At 36.3% G+C, this 16,943-nt stretch overlaps 1 protein-coding gene across 1 annotated transcript; it reads left to right on the top strand.

Annotated features, from left to right (window-relative positions):
- The first annotated feature begins 2,383 nt into the window (after window positions 1-2,383).
- On the top strand, window positions 2,384-8,105 carry LOC130027610 (hyaluronidase PH-20-like). Its single transcript, XM_056118454.1, has 3 exons — window positions 2,384-3,250; window positions 4,074-4,163; window positions 7,590-8,105. The coding sequence occupies exons 1-3, from the start codon at window positions 2,384-2,386 to the stop codon at window positions 8,103-8,105; spliced, it is 1,473 nt and encodes a 490-aa protein (XP_055974429.1).
- The last annotated feature ends 8,838 nt before the right edge of the window (window positions 8,106-16,943 follow it).

Raw genomic sequence — 16,943 nt, 5'->3', positions numbered from 1 at the left:
ATTTTTAAAGGAGAAGTTCAAAAGTGATGCTCAGGGTCCCATAATTCTGGGGACTCCTTTTAATCATTCAAGGTTGGGGCCTGAGGATTCAGGGTTCTTTTGGACCTAAAGTGTCAGGGATCACCTGGGCTCCCCCTTTGGCCCTCCATGGCCATGTCTTGTCCAGTGATCAGGGAACCATATGGTCTCTGAAATTGAACCAGGGTCCCTTAGACATATGGAAGATATATTTTAATTCCTTTACTATCTCTTCACATCCTTTCTACATCCTTCTTGTTCTAGCACTAATTTTACGTTTTCAGGTTACTTAGTGACATTATGGTACATATAATTTGCCATTTCTTCTCTTGAAATTAAAACTAACTCAGGGGTACAGAAAAATACTTTCTTAGAATAGAGTAGTGGATTATTAACAACACTTAGGCAAGTATATATGGTTGTATTCGATATGCCAAAAACAGTAACAACAAGTCTCACAATGGAGACGTTACTGGGCCCGCTCGAGCAAATTGATGAACAACGGGAGGACAGTGCTACAGTGCCACATGAGACCAAAATCATACATTAAGTAATGAAACTAGGGCAGAACACTTCCTTTCAGTGGAACATAGATCCATAAAATGTTTTGTTAACTTTAAACCTGAGTGAACTTTTTTTACATTTTATTGAATAACCATGAGATAGTTACAAGCTTTCATGTTTGGGTTGCGATCACACAATGATCAAACATTCATCACTCTACCAGTGCACATTATCCACCACCAATATCCCAGGTATACCCGCCCCCTTCCCCACCATCCCCCTGCCTCCATGGCAGACAATATCCCCATATTCTCTCTCTGGGCTGGAGCAATAGTACAGCAAGTAAGGTATGCCTTGCACATGGCCAACCCGGGTTCGATTCCTCCTCCCCTCTCGGAGAGTGCAGCAAGCTACCGAGATTATCTCGCCTGCATGGAAAATCCGGGCAAGCTCACCATGGCATATTCAATATGCCAAAAATAATAAACAGCAAGTCTCACAATTTGTTGTGAGACATTACTGGTCCCGCTTGAGCAAATTGATGAACAACAATTGGAAGACTCTCTTTTCTACTTTTGGGCATTATGGTTTGCAAAACAGATACTGAGAGGTTATCATGTTTGGTCCATTACCTACTTTCAGCACATATTTCCCATCCTGACCAGTTCCTCCAGCCATCATTTTCTTAGTGATCTCTTCTCTATTCCAGCTGCCTTCTGCTATTTGCTCATGAGGTAGGTTTCCAGCTATGCAACGATCTTTCTGTTCCACGTATCTACCATCCTTAGGTGTCAGCCTCATGTTATATTGTTTTATACTCCATAAATGAGTGCTGTCCTTCTGTGTTTGTCCCTCTCTTTCTGATTCACTTCACTTAGGATGATGCTCTCCATGTCTATCCATGTATAAGCAAATTTCATGACTTCATCATTTCTCCTACTAGCTACATGATATTCTATTGTAGAGATTTACCAAAGTTTCTTTAATCAGTCATCTATTCTAGGACACTTGGGTTGTTTCCAGATTTTGGCTATTGTGAACAGTGCATTTTTTTCAAGATATGAGGGACCAGTATTTTGAAGAACATTAAGAACTTTTAGTTGATTCAAAAATTGAACAAATTTTCGACTTTTTATCTATGAAAGGTTTTGAGTCCTTTTTTCCCTTTGCTTCATTAAAAATGATACTTTCTCACAAGTCTGGGAAGTCATATTAAGGATATGTTCGATAACTCTAAAGTCGTCTTTCATAAATAACAATCAGAATAAGTGTTCCAATAATTTTTTTATTCAAAGGAATTTTCCATTACCTTGCTTGGTAAACAATTTTGCACTGTCTGGGAGATTAAAATATAAATACCTACATTTAGTTTTCTATAAGCTCAGTAATAGTTTGAGACGATAAAATACAAGGTACTATAGAATTTGTATTAGGAAAGAATTTTTGATTCAAACACATGAGTGTTTGCACATAGGATTAGGTATTCTATATTCAAAAATTATGTATAAATTAAACTTTAGGTATCCAAAGTTTGAGAAGATGGAAAAATTTTTCATCCCTGTTACAGAAATGCAGTATAACTACACATTTCTTTTTGTTTTCAGTTATAGAGGAGCAACTTTCAAAACATATCAGAAACATGATGCATGAAGAATGACTTTTAAATGCAACGTGATCATTATCTCTTTCTATGCTTATTGCTTGCATTGATTTTTGAATAAACCAAACTGTGTAGGAAGAAGTGATTTTAATAGTAATTACTTATACCATGCAATTGCTATTGGTCAATAATATCTTCTTTAGGAGCTTTGTTGAGTTCAGTGGAGTATCCAAGGCAATGTTCATTTTCTTTCTGTTTCCAATGTTCTTGACTGCGGATTACAGAGCGCCTCCTATTGTCTCTAATACAACCTATGTCTTAGCCTGGAATGGCCCAAGTGAACAATGTATGCAACGCCATGATATTTTTCTGGATATGAGCATCTATTCATTAATCGGAAACCCCAAATTCGGTGTCTCACGTCAAAATGTTACCATATTTTACATCGAAAAACTTGGTATGTATCCCTTCATTGACTTTAAAACAAAACAAGGAAAATATGGAGTAATTCCTCAGTCAGCAGATCTAAACGCACACTTGAAAAAGGCTGAGAGTGATATTATCTATTACTTACCCAAAGATGAGTTGGGGTTGGCTGTAATAGACTATGAAGAGTGGAGACCTCTCTGGAAAAGAAACTGGGGTGACAGAATATTTTACCGGAGGAAATCAATTGATTTAGTTAAGCAAACTTCTCCAGGCCTTTCTGATGAAGCTGCCGAGCCTCTTGCCCAAAGACAGTTTGAAGCGGCAGCAAAGGAATTCATGCTGAAGACTTTGCAGTTGGGAGTGAAACTTCGACCAAACAATTATTGGGGTTTTCACAATTTTCCTGATTGTTACAATCATAATTATCATAACAATAAAAACTACACTGGATCTTGCCCTGAGATAGATAAGCAAAGAAATAATGAACTCAGCTGGTTGTGGAATGAAAGCACTGCCCTTTACCCAACCATTTATTTGACTACAAAATTAAAGCAGACTCCACAGGCTGCATTGTTTTCCCGTAATCGCGTTAACGAAGCCATTCGGATTGCTGAATCATGGGACAGAAATAATCCACTTCCGGTTTTTGTATACATGCGTTCAGTTTTTATTGATAATCCCTCAGAATTTCTTTCCGAGGTAAGTAAATCACGGTAGGATAACTACAAGAAATTTTTCACAATGATATTTAATATAATTGGCCTGCATTCTTAAAGGGAGTAAAATATATCTTTATATTTTTTTACTTATTTATTTATTTATTTATTTTTGAGCAAAAACCTGCTGTACTAAGGACTTGCTCCTTTCTCTGTACTTGGGATCACTCCCAGAGGTGATTGAGGGACCATATGGGGTTCCAGGGATCAAATCCAGTTCTACATTTGCAAGGCAGGCGCTCTGTTCTTTTAAATGTATTTCCAGCCCTAGATTTTATCTGCTTTGCTTTCTATTTTTAAGCTACATCTGACAGTGTTCAGGGCACATTTCTGGCTCTGCACTCAGGGATCACTTCTAATAGGTCTTAGAGAATGCATGAGATGCAGTGGATTAAACCTGGGTGCGAGGTTAGTGCCTACCCAACCGATGATCCCTCAGCTCCTAAAATCTATTTTAATAGCTTTTAGGAACAAGCCTACATAATTATTTATCAATACATAATTATTAAATAAGGCTCTGACTAGTTTATAATTTAATCATGCCTGCTGTGCAGGGAAGAAGATCACATAGAGAATGAAGTAACTCGGTTTATTTAACTTTGAAGTGCCTGCTTTCTTGACAATAGAAGAAATTAACATAATGACAAGTATTTTGGATATAGGTGGACAATAACTGTGTAAAATGGTTACAAATGATAGGAAGACAGTTAAATTATTGTTGGCTCAGCACACTTAGTCATGTCACACTTTTCTATGAATGACATTTTCATATGACCTCTGTTAATTCTTTCTATCCTATTTGCCAGATTGACCTTGTCAATACAATTGGTGAAACTTATGCTCTTGGAGCCTCTGGAATTGTAATATGGGGAAGCTACACTATAGCCCAAAATAAGGTAATTTGAGTTAATAGTAAATAGATGGAAACATTTTGTTTTTTAATGTATTGAAATTGTGATATTGAGTAATGAAATAAGTGTTATGCTTTGGCACATAGTGATGGATGTTCAATTAAAATAATTGAATCAATCATCCTAGGTTTTGTACACATATTTAATAAGGGAGAAATATTTCACTTCTTTTATCAGTAAAAAGATTAGTCACAAAATTAGTTAATAAGATGAAACAAACATAAAAATTAAAAGTGAAATTGGTTAAAATACTCTAGACTGTTTTGAAGAATCAAAAGTAAAATTATAATCTCAATTTTCTGACATAGTGTAGGATAATTTCTCTGCTACCTTGCATAGAAATAGTAATACTCTTAAAAGAATTATTACTATTTACTATGCATTGGCTAAGTTTTTGCTGAATAACAATAGTGTATTGTAGAGATTAGCCAATAATGACCATGAGTCAAATCTATCTGACTTCTTTCATTGTTCTACTACTAGACTAATAATCACTTAGATTTACAAAACATATTAAAAGTTCAAAGTAATAGTATCTTATAAAATGTTTTAGAATTTAAATTAAAATTTAATATCTGTTAGTTAATAACAGATCAATATATTCTATGTTAATATATTTTGGGGGACAACATAAACATGCTTGTTGCTTGTTGGTTTTGATGTCTATAACTGTATGTGTTAATAATTCAAGCCTAAAAAGCAAAAGGCAGAATCTATATAATTATACAACCTGAAAAGTTTACCCTCTGGTCCTTAATAGGGAAAGAACATGAACACTTGACTTGTTAAAGAATAATTATGATTAGATGACAGAGAATTTAATTAGGGGCCAGAAATGTAACTGTGAACAGAGCAAAATCCCTTCATCAGATGGCTTCATTTTCATGCGATACACAAATAGTCTGTTTCGTGGTGATATATGCCACTAAGAGCAATGAAATTAGTATGGTAAGGTGTGAAAGAAAAGAGTGAGTTGGATATTTCTATGTGAGGTAGTCATATAATGTGTCAATCTGATGGGATGAAATTGAAACAAAATCAATGAAAATTAGGGACCATGTTTCTGGACATGAGTAATGGCCTTGAAATTAGAATGTACTTTTCAAAAAAGAGGGAAAAGGGTCAATGTGATGGATGAACAGTGTGGAAGGAATAGAGTAGTAAAAAATGTTGCCAGTTGAATAGTGCCATGGAGAAAAGTTAATAAGATGAAACAAAAATAAAAATTAAATTTTTATTTCCATGGAGATTGTCTAATGATGTCTTTGCAAAGATTCTTTCTCTAGTAACTGTAGAGAAAAGGCTATTCTGTAAGACCTGAAGAGACAACGTATTCTATTGTCCATCAGAATGATCATGATTTTACCTTAATTATAAAAAATACTTAAATAACTGTAGTCTTTAAAATTCTTTTACTATGATCTCAGTCATTCTTTCTATTTGGAAAACTTTTATTTTCTCTGATTTGATCACCAAGTAACAAAAAGAACAGAAAAAATGTATTTAGAGAAAGTTATTTAGATGCTTATGAAAATAGTTATTTTAGAAAAAGCTTTTAGATTTCAGGAAACATATAATAAAAATTTGTTGTTGTTTGCACCACACCCAATATTGCTCAGGTCTTACTGCTGGCTCAGCAATCAGATATTACTCCTGGTTGGTCTCAGGGTATAATATAGGGTTCATGATTTGAACCCAGTTTGGCCACATGGAAAGCAATCATCTAGCCTTCTGTAACATATTTTGGTCTAAATTAAAAAATTTTAATTTAAGTAATATTCCGACTTCCTCTGCCCCTCTCGGAGAGCCCGGCAAGCTACTGAGAGTATTCGATATGCCAAACACAGTAACAACAAAGTCTCCAATGGAGACGTTAATGGGCCCGCTCGAGCAAATCGATGATCAACGGGAGGGCCTTTACCTTTACCTTTTCTGATTTTCCCCAGCATATCTCCAACTTTATATCCTCCCCAAATTTATATTGTTATGCTCATTATTCTATGTGAAAAAAACATTATAAATCCTCCATGCAGCTTCCTTTATGTAAATAGTACTGTGAACTTTAAACTTAATGAATAATAAAGAGACATTTCCCAATTAATACGACATGATAAAGAATTTAATTTTCTACCCTTAATATTTTTATTTTTATCTTAAATTTTTATTATTTTATCACAATTCTCAGAACATCTACAGTATTATTTATGAAAAAATAGTTCTTTAACAGTTTTTTTTGGTTTTGCACACCCATTTGTGCTCAGGGATCACTCCTAGAGGAATTTTAAGAACCATATAGGGTGCCAAGGATAGAATATGGGTTGATCACATGGAAGGCAAGTGCCTAAATCACTGTACTATCTCTTTTGCCCCTGTCCTTCAATGTTAACATGACTGTTTTCTACCAGTGACACTGTCTCACTATTGTCACACTTGAATTCATTACATATATTTCTCTTACATTTTTCAATTTATTTTTATTTGAACGCTACCTCATTCATTGAAAAATTAGTTTTTACTATTCACGTTCTTTGCCATCAATAGAATCTTGTTTTGTAATGTTTCAGTTGACTGATTGGCAATTTGAGAAAGCCAATAATTGTAATAATTGTGAGTTAATAAATTAACGGTTATAGAATGTAAGAAAATCATGTAATTCCATTTTGCTTTATTTTGTTTTATTTTTTTGGCATGGGAAGATTTCCTGAGTGGTGTTCATGAGGATTCCAGGTGTGCCTCAAAAGATTTAGGGGCCTCTCCCTATGAGTTTGCTCAATCAGAACAGCAGTTCAATGCTAGTGCTGAGAAGGCAGTGCTGTGTGTGTGTGTGTGTGTGTGTGTGTGTGTGTCTGTGTGTGTCTGTGTCTGTGTCTGTGAATGTGTGTCTGTGACAGAGATTATATAGGTGTACTAGAGCCCTGGGACACTGTAACAGGGTTCACAAGCATTCACAACCACATAGAACGATGTTGCTGGCACATGGAACCCTTGTGAATAGCATTCGGGAACCCTTCCCATCCAAAAGAATGAAAGATTCCTAAATTGATTTATATTCTAGTCAGTGGTATATTCTAGTCAGTGGAATTAGAGCTATATCCTCAACAGATAGGCCCAGACACCAACTCAAACTAGCACAGTAACCTTTCCCCATACACAAAAAATTCATCAAATACTGAGGAAGGCCAAAGGTAAGGTAGATTAAGTTTCACCAATAATAGCATGTGATATTCACTTAGAGATGATTACAAAACATATTTGAAGTAATATTTCTTATTACACTAAACAAGATTAATTTTCTATATTTTTGATCTGCTTTTTGTTTTTCTTGCTTTCATACTCTGTTTATAAAGATAAATTAATTCACTTGTAAACTAACTTGTTCCTCAATATTCTGAATTTCCTAAATATTTATAGGTTGCTTGCCAGAAACTACAAACTTATGAGAGGCAGATACTGAGTCCTTACTTAATCAATGTCACTCTAGCAGCTAAAATGTGTCACCAAGCACTCTGCCAAGATCGAGGATTCTGTACCAGGAAAAATTGGAATTCAAATGACTATCTTCACCTGAACCCAAGGAATTTTCTTATTAAGTTTGCGTATTGTGACAAGTTCACAATATACGGGGAGCCCTCAGTTGAAGACCTACAGCAGTTTTCTGACAAATTTGATTGCACCTGTTTTACCAATGTCACTTGTAAGAAGAATGCTGAAGTAGAAAATATTAAAAACATAAGGGTATGCATTAATGAGGAAGTTTGCATATCAGCCTTTGTAAACCCAAGAGAAAATCGCAAAGGCGTTCGTACCAGAAACACCAAAGCAACCACCACAACCCTCACCATAAGCCGCATCACAACCACCAGAACCTCCACCACCACCACCACAACCACCACCACAACCACCACCAAGAGGCCAAGGATTTTCTAGTCAACTAAACGGCCTCACAGAATCTTCTCTATCACATAGACTAGTCTTTTCTTAAAATCGCATAAAACGTACCCATTGATGTCAGAAGAGTCATCCTCAACAGCAACCAAGGAAAAGCTTTGAAAGTATATGTACACTCTCTCTATTGATATCCTTTACAGTATAATATTTAGCTTATTCAGATTAAATTTTAGTAGCCCCAGTTGACTTTATATCACTTTGATATTTGAAATGTGACTAGAGAATGCCCCTAATAACAGCTTACTTTTTTTGTGAGGGGAGAATTGGCCCATATCCGCGATGCTCAGAGGTCACTCCTGTGTCACTGCTCAGGAATTAGACTTAATGTTCTTTGGAGAACCCTATGGGATGCCAGAGATGGAACCAAGGTTCACCAGATACAAGCCCTTTCCACTTTGCTATCATTATGACCATGTTTTTATCAAAACATTTTTCGTAGGTAAAATTTTTCTTAAATTATTATTGACTAATAAATTAAAACTGGAATGGGCACTTACCTTGCATGGGGCTGACCCCACTTAGAGCCTAGCACAGCAAGTTGCTCCCCCAGCACTGTCAGGAGATTTACATGAAATAACAGGCAAGAATAAGCTTTCAGCATTGTGATTGTGATCCTAAAACAGAACAAAATAAATAAAAATTCATTGTACAATTTGACTCTAAATATATGAAAATTGATACTAAATTTTTGTTTAATATACTTTGGAGTTTTAATCTGCTTATTATATTACCAAATAAATTGAGTAAGAGGGTTTCCTGTCTTATATTTTCTATTTATTATACTAAGTTAAGGAATATTTTCTATGTTTTTCATAGCATATCTTGTTAGAGTAGTCTGTTTTATTCTTCATTGTGTCAAAGACGATCAAAAGACCTATTACAATTTGAGGTCAAGATTATCTCTTAGAAAAGTAAAGATTTTGACAATACAAATTTACTGCAAATAAACATACAAGCACTTTGCAATCATAGTAACATGTTGCAAATTGTTGAGATAAAAATGATTTATAAAATGCTTTGTTATCATAATACAAATTGTTTCTATGTATCATACTACTATTATTAGTTATATAATATTTATGATTTAACTTGTATTGAATAAAATAATTTTCTATTCACTGAATTATTCATTATTGGCTATTGACTTTTACTCAGTGTATTTTGTATTCAGAATTCATATATAATATGTATGTATAATACTCATTTTTGACTTTTGATTGTCAAATGTGAAAATCCTATGAACCTAAATTTCCTATTTTCTCCTAGTGTCAGTGCCCTTAATAACAGTTTACTTTTGGTGTGGGGTTTGGGTCACACTTGGCATTGCTCAAGTTTTACTCCTGTTTCTGCTCTCATTAATTGCTCCTGGCAGTGCTCAAAGGACTCTAAGGAATCCAGGAATGGAACACACGTTGACCGCATGTAAACCCTACCCTCATTTTTATCATTAATGCAGTTAACTTTTTTAGCAAAAGGTCTTTCATAAAAAAGTTGTCCTTGAATTATTATTGATCAATAAATTAAAATTTGACTAAGGATCTTTATTTCAAAATAAGTGGGTAGAGACATAATACAATATTTTAACCATTTACCTTCTTGTCGCTAGCCCCAGTGAGAACCACAGCACAATAACTAATCCCTCAAGAGTTTAAAGGTGATATCCCTGAGCAGAGGCCAGCAATAAGCCTTGAGTATGTGGCTACGGACCTAAAACACAACAACAACAGCAACTAATTATAGTACAGTTTGAATTTAAGTAAATGAAAACTGATATTGGATTTTGATTGAATCTGCATTTGGTTTTAATACCATAAAATTGAGTTTGTAAGAAAAGGTCCTATCATATTTTCCAATTATTATGTACATATTAAGAATATTTTCTTTACTGTTCACAATAGCTAAAATGTGAAAACAACTCAAGTGCCCTAGAATAGATGACTGGTTAAAGATACTTTTGTACATCTACACAATGGAATACTATGCAGCTGTTAGAAAAGATGAAGTCATGAAATTTGCTTATAAATGGATAGACATGGAGAGTATCATGCTGAGTAAAATGGGTCAGAGAGAGAAGGACAGACATAGAAGGGCTGCACTCATTTGTGGAGTATAAAACAATATAACATGAGGCTGACAGGTAGGTAGATACATGGATGGTAGATACATGGGGCAGGAAGATTGCTCCATAGCTGGAAGCCTGCTTTATAAGCAAAGGGCAGAAGGCAGCTAGAATATAGAAGGGATCACTAAGAAAATGATGGTTTGAGGAACGGGTCAGGATGGGAGATGTGTGCTGAAAGTAGATAATGGACCAAACATGATAACCTCTCAGTATCTGCATTGCAAACCATCATCAAGTAAAGAGAGAGTATAAGGAATATCATTTGTCTTGGAGGTAGGGGGAGAATGGGAAATGGGGGGGTATATCTGGAATATTGGTAGTGGGGAATGCACACTGGTGGAGGGATGGGTGTTTGATTATTGTGTGATTGTAACCCAAACACGAAAGCTTGAAACTATCTTATGGTGATTCAGTAAAACTAAAAAAAATAAAAAGAATATTTTCTTTATTGTTCATAGCATCTGTTAGAATTGCCTATTACATTTCTCATTCTATGAAATACTAATTAAAAGACCTTTAACATTTTGTGGTTAAAATTACTTCTTAGAAAAGTGAAAATTCGAATCATACAAAATTATCACAAATAGATGTAGAAGTAATTTGCAATCATTACAAAATGTTACAAAATGTTAAGGTGAAACATTATCTTTTTAAATGCTTTGTTCTAATAATAAAAGCTCTTTCTACACATAATCTTAACTCAATTTAATAACTATTTGATTTTTTAGAATTTTATTTGTATTGAATCAAAGGAAAATTTCTATTTATTAAATTATTCATAATACTACAAACTTTTACCCTTGGCGTAGTATTAATTTAGAATTCATGTATCTGAGTAACTACCCCTCCCCAACAGGTCTGTTCCCATTTGGATACCCCCAAACCCAAACTCGGTACCTGGAAAGCCAGCCATGGCTGGGACCCGGGCCTGGGGCACCTGCCTCCATTTCCACAGCAAGTGCCAGCCTAATTAGTCACTGCCCCTCCCCAACAGATCTGTGGACTAGCATCTGGACTGTCTAGGGGCATGACCACCACTGTAGGGTGTGTGGCCTCTTCAAAGCAGGCGTGGCCTCCTCAAAGTGGGCGTGGCCTTCTCCTTGGCTGCACTTACATTTCCCACTCCCTGTAGTCTTGATTATCATCCCAGCCTTTACCACCTAATTCTGTGGAATAAGTCCGGGCCATCTCAACTACAACAATTATCCACTGGCCTGCTCCAATTCTAACAAAAGACCAGTAAGACCAGTACACAAAAAGCTGTACAAGCCCAATATTATAAGAGCACCTACTCCAAGCTTCACTAGATGCCCATCTTAAGACAAAGAATAATGCCTGAAAGAAAGGTCAAACTCTAGAAAGGGAGAATGGTCAACACCATCGACCAACCCTATCCACAATTCTTTCCCATAATAAGAGGGAACAGTGATAGTGATTTCCAGGGTTTGACAACTCAACAAACAAAACAACATAAAGAAAGAGTGCAAATCTCCACTACAAGGAAAGGATAAAGAGACAAGTCCCGAATCCTCAATTGGGGTTATCCACAAATATGCTCTCTCTGATAAACAAATCTGAGATGAAATGCAGAGGTTGATCAAGGAAGTACTCAAAGAATCAATGGAGGAGATATCCAGAAAAATAGAGGAAGAAATGAAAGAGATAATAGAATGGATAGTCGAGAAAATACATGAAGAAATGAGAGCAAAAATCAAAAAGCTACAAAAATAAGTCTCACAAATAAAGGATTCGGTAGATGAAATTAAAAACTCAGTAGTGCCCTCCACAGTAGGATGAATACAGTTGAATACGGAATGAGTGAGCTTGAAGATCACTTGATCAGTGGACTTCCCATTAATCGTCAATTTGCTCGAGTGGGCGCCAGTAACGTCTCCATTTGTCCCTATCGCGTGCTAGTGTAGCCCAATGGCGTCTGTTCATTATAGGAACACGAAGAGCCTAAAATTAATCATTCATGACCTTGATGAAGAAGTCTGGCCATCTGGTAGGTGGGCGGCCAGCGGTCTTTTGACATCCCACGGAATCCAGTTGGTAACGGCTCTAGTCCAGCGGTCATCTCTAAATCTCATTATGTGTCCAGCCCATCTGATTTTTGATGCCTTGGCAAACAAGACAGTGTTCCTGATTCTTGATCGTCAACGGAAGTCGGAACTCTGGATTCTTTCTCTCATTTGAGAGAAACGTGATACTGCAAGGATAACTCTTTCAATTCCTCTTTGGGAGACCCGAATAGCGTTCTCATTCTGTTTGTGTAGGGTCCAGGTCTCTGAGGGGTATGTTAATGCAGGAAGAACAGTGGAATCAAAGAGATGTGCCTGTAGCTGAAGGATCTTCATCCTCTTAGCTATTTTTTTTATGCTCTTAAAGGTGTTCCAAGATGCTCTCTTCCTCCTGCGCAACTCAGATGGCAGGTCATTCATCATGTTGACTTCTAGACCTAGGTACAAATAAATGTTTCATTCAGAGATGGTTGTTCCCTTGAGAGAGAATGGAGCATCAGGAACGAGGCTGTTTCTTATAAACATTGTCTTCATAAAATTCAGCTGTAGTCCGACATTTCCACAGTCACGGTCAAAGTCGGAGAGCATTTGTGCCGCTTGGCAAATGTTTGGTGTTATTAAAACAATGTCATCAGCAAAGCGGAGGTGGTGTAGTTGCCAACCATCTATCTTCACTCCCATTCCTTCCCATTCCAGTCATCGCATGATGTTCTCGAAGGTGGCACTGAAGAGTTTCCGTGAAATGGTATCACCCTGCCAAACCCCTCTCTTGACATAGATGATTACTTCTTTGTAGAATGGTGAGATCCTGGTAGTGAATTCATAATACAGCTCACAAAGGATTCTGATTTATTGAGTTTGAATGCCCTGATTTGTTAGGGCTTCAATGACCACTTCCGTCTGAACAGAATCAAAGGAGTTCTTTAAATCAATGAACGTTAGACAGAGTGGCATCTTGAACTCCCAAGAAGCCTCAATGAGATTGGGTATCGTGTGGATATGGTTGATGGTGCTGAATCCTTTTTGGAACCAGGCTTGCTCCCATGGTTGTCTTTCATCTAGTGTTCTGCCAATCTTATTCAGGGTGACTAGAGTGAACCACATCTATTCAAATGTAAATATTCGATTCAAGTTGTTAGGCATTTGAATGAATCAATGTTTAAGGCCAAGTTTGAGTTGACAAGGACACCTACACCTCCAAAGCCTCTTTTCTCGCATGTCCCGAGGAAAAATTCTTCTCCAGTGTCAAAAACAGCATGATGTGATTGGTGCCTTCTTGTCTTGGTCAAACCAATGATGTCGTACTTGATCTTTCGTGCTTGTATCATAGGGTCCTTGATAGATGCATCCAATGGTAGCATACATGCATTGAAAGTACAGATGATAATTTTTGTCTTCAAGACTAAGAGCTTGAAGATGAGCAACAGAAATCCAAGAGGGAACAACAAACAATGGAATAAGACCTCAAAATAACTTTAAAGAGACCTAGGGGAGGATGCCAAGAGTTACAACATTAGAAACATAGGAGTGCCAGAAGGACAGGGAGGTAACCCCAATGAAAAATCCGCATTCAAAGAAATTATTGCTGAAAAGTTCCCAGAGTTAAAGAATGCAGACATCCAAATCCAAGGAGCCAGAATGGTGCCAGCTAAAACAGACCCAAATAAAAACATTCCAAATGCATATCAAAGTCAGAATGGTGAATGCTGTGGACAAAGACACAATATTGCTAGCAGAAAAGTCAAAGAAAGAAATAACACAGAAAGAACCAGCACTAGGATTTACAGCAGACCTATCAGAGGAAATCCTCCAAGCTCAAAGATAGTGGTGGGATACAGTAAAAAAACACAAAGAAATGAACACCTCACCAAGAATACTTTATCCAGTTAAACTCTCACTAAACCTTGATGCAACTATACACCATTTTGTAGATAAACAACAGCTCAGGAACTACCTAGAGGCAAAACCCAATTTAAAAGAAGGATCAAGGGAGCCCATGTAAAATAAGAAGGAACACATTTATAAATACAACCAACCCTTACAGAAAGATGGCACAAAACCCATGATAATAACCTCTCAATAAAATGGTCTAAGTGCACCAATCAAGAGACACAGAGTAGCAAAATGGATCCAGAAACTGAAGTCAAAATTTTGCTGACTACAAGAATCTCATCTGAAAAATCAGAGCAAATACATACTCAAAGGAAAAGAATGGAAAACAATTCTGCAAGCAAATAGCTCCCTCAAAAAGCTGGAGTGGCGATACTAGTATCAAACAAAATAAATTCCAGGTAGAAAAAGATTAGAAGGGACAGCGAAGGCCATTTTCGATTTATCAAGGCATACACAAAACAGGAAGAGATCACACTCTTAAATGTATATACACCTAATGAGAGACCAGCTAAATACTTAAAATAACTACTATCAGATTTTAAGGAGAACATCACTAGCAACACAATAGCAGTTGGAGATTTCAACATCACCTTATCACTTCTGGATATTCAAGAAAAACAAAAATCTACAAGGAAACATTGGCTTTGAAGGAAAGAATAGAAGAGAGAAGGCTAATAAACCTATACAGGCCTTTACACCCCCCCAAAAGAAAGAAAACACATTCTTCTCCAGAGCACACAAAACATTTTCCAAAATAGACCACGTTCTAGGCCACAAAACATACCTTAATAGAATCAGAAAGATTGAAATAGTATCAACAATCTTCTCAGACCACGTTGCACTCAAGATAGAAGCAAATCACACAAAGACATTGAGGAACAAATTAAACACCTGGAAATTAAAAACTCAATGATAAACAATGATTGAGTCAGGAAGGAAGTCAAAGATGATATCGAAAGATATCTGGAAACAAATGAGAATGAAGACACCAGCTACCGGAACCTATGGGATGCAGCTAAATCCATGCTCCGAGGAAAATTTATAGCATTGCAAGTATTCCTAAGGAAAGAAGAAAGGGCCTACATAGATTACCTAACCATACAGCTCAATGTCTTAGAAAAAGACCAACAAAAGGAACCCAAAATTGCCCGAAGGAAGGACATAATAAAACTTAGAGCAGAAATTAATGACATGGAAACCAAAAAAATAATTTGAAAGGTCAATGAAACCAAGAGCTGATTTTTTGAGAAAATAAATAAGATTGATAAACCACTAGCAAGACTCATAAAGAAAGAGAGAGAGAACCCTAGTAAACTGAATCAGAAATGAAAATGGGGACAACACAACAGAAACCAATGAAATTCAAAAGATCATCAGAGACTACTTTGAGAGTCTGTATGCCACAAAACAAGAGAACCTAGAAGTAATGCATATATTCCTAGATTCCTATCATCTCCCAAGATTGATTCAGGAAGACTTGGGATACCTGAATAGACCCATTCATATCAAGGAAATTGAAGTGATAATCAAAAGGCTTCCCAAAATCAAAATCCGAGGCCCAGACAGATTCACTAGTAGATTCTTCCAAATATTTACAGACCTTTTGTCAGTTCTCCTCAAGCTTTTCCAGGAAATTAAAAAAACAAGAATTCTCACAAACAGCTTCTATGAGGCACATATCTTCCTAATACCAAAAGCAAACAAAGACACCACCAACAAAGAAAACTATAGGCCAATAACTGTGATGAACACAGATGTGAAGATCCTCACCAAAATATTAGCAAATAGAATCGAACAACTCATCAAAAAGATGATACATCACGACTAAGTGGGATTCATCCCAGGGATTCAAGAATGGTTTAACATTCAGAAATCAATCAATATAATCCATCATATCAACAAATTAAAGATAAAAACCATATGATCATATCAATAGATACAGAGAGAGCTTTTGACGAGAATCGTTTATTATGAAAAATCTCACCAATATGGGTTTTGAAGGTACTTTCCTCAATATAGTCAAAGCCATCTACAACAAACCCACTGCAAGCATTATCCTTAATGGGGAAAAACCAAAGACCTTTCCGCTAGGATCAGGGACAAGATAAGGATGCTCACTATCACCACTTCTGTTCAATATAGTGCTGGAAGTACGTGAAATAGCAATTAGGAAAGAAAAAGATACTAAAGGCATCCAGATAGGAAAGGAAGAAATCAAGCTCTCACTATTCGCAGATGATATGATACTATATCTTGAGAATCCTAAATCCTCTACCAAGAAATTTCTAGACACAAAGACTTGTACAGTAAAGTCTCAGGTGATAAAATCAATACCGCAAAGTCCACGGCCTTCCTATATGCAAATAATTAGAGAGAGAGGAAAGTGACATGAAAAGAAAAACCCATTCACAATTGTGCCCCAGAAAATCAAATACCTAGGAATCTAACTAAAGATGTAAAGGACCTCTACAATGAAAAAACTACAAAACGCTATTTCATGAAATAAAAGAGGACACGAGGAAATGGAAATATATCTCCTGCTCATGAATAGGAAGTATTAACATCGTAAAAATGACAATACTACTGAAAGCATTATAAACACTCCTGAAAGATTCAACGCAATCCCTATAAGTATATCCATGAAAATCTTCAAATAAATAGGTCAAGAACTCCTGAAATTTATATGGAACAACAAATGCCCACGAATAGCTAAAGCAATTGTTGCGAAAAAGACAAGGGGAGGCATCAACCTCCCCAACCTCAAACTCTTCTACAAAGTGC

The sequence above is a fragment of the Sorex fumeus genome, unplaced genomic scaffold, assembly GCF_029834395.1.
Source record: "Sorex fumeus unplaced genomic scaffold, SorFum_2.1 ptg000037l, whole genome shotgun sequence".
In the NCBI taxonomy this organism is placed as follows: domain Eukaryota; kingdom Metazoa; phylum Chordata; class Mammalia; order Eulipotyphla; family Soricidae; genus Sorex; species Sorex fumeus.
This window is presented reverse-complemented; position numbering and strand designations above follow the sequence as displayed.

Bases quoted from the DNA above. Each gene is read 5' to 3' on its own strand.
- LOC130027610 (XM_056118454.1), top strand. From the start codon at position 2,384: ATGTTCTTGACTGCGGATTACAGAGCGCCTCCTATTGTCTCTAATACA. The intron at 3,251-4,073 runs GTAAGTAAATCA...CCTATTTGCCAG, and splicing joins CCTCAGAATTTCTTTCCGAG to ATTGACCTTGTCAATACAAT. The intron at 4,164-7,589 runs GTAATTTGAGTT...AAATATTTATAG, and splicing joins ACACTATAGCCCAAAATAAG to GTTGCTTGCCAGAAACTACA.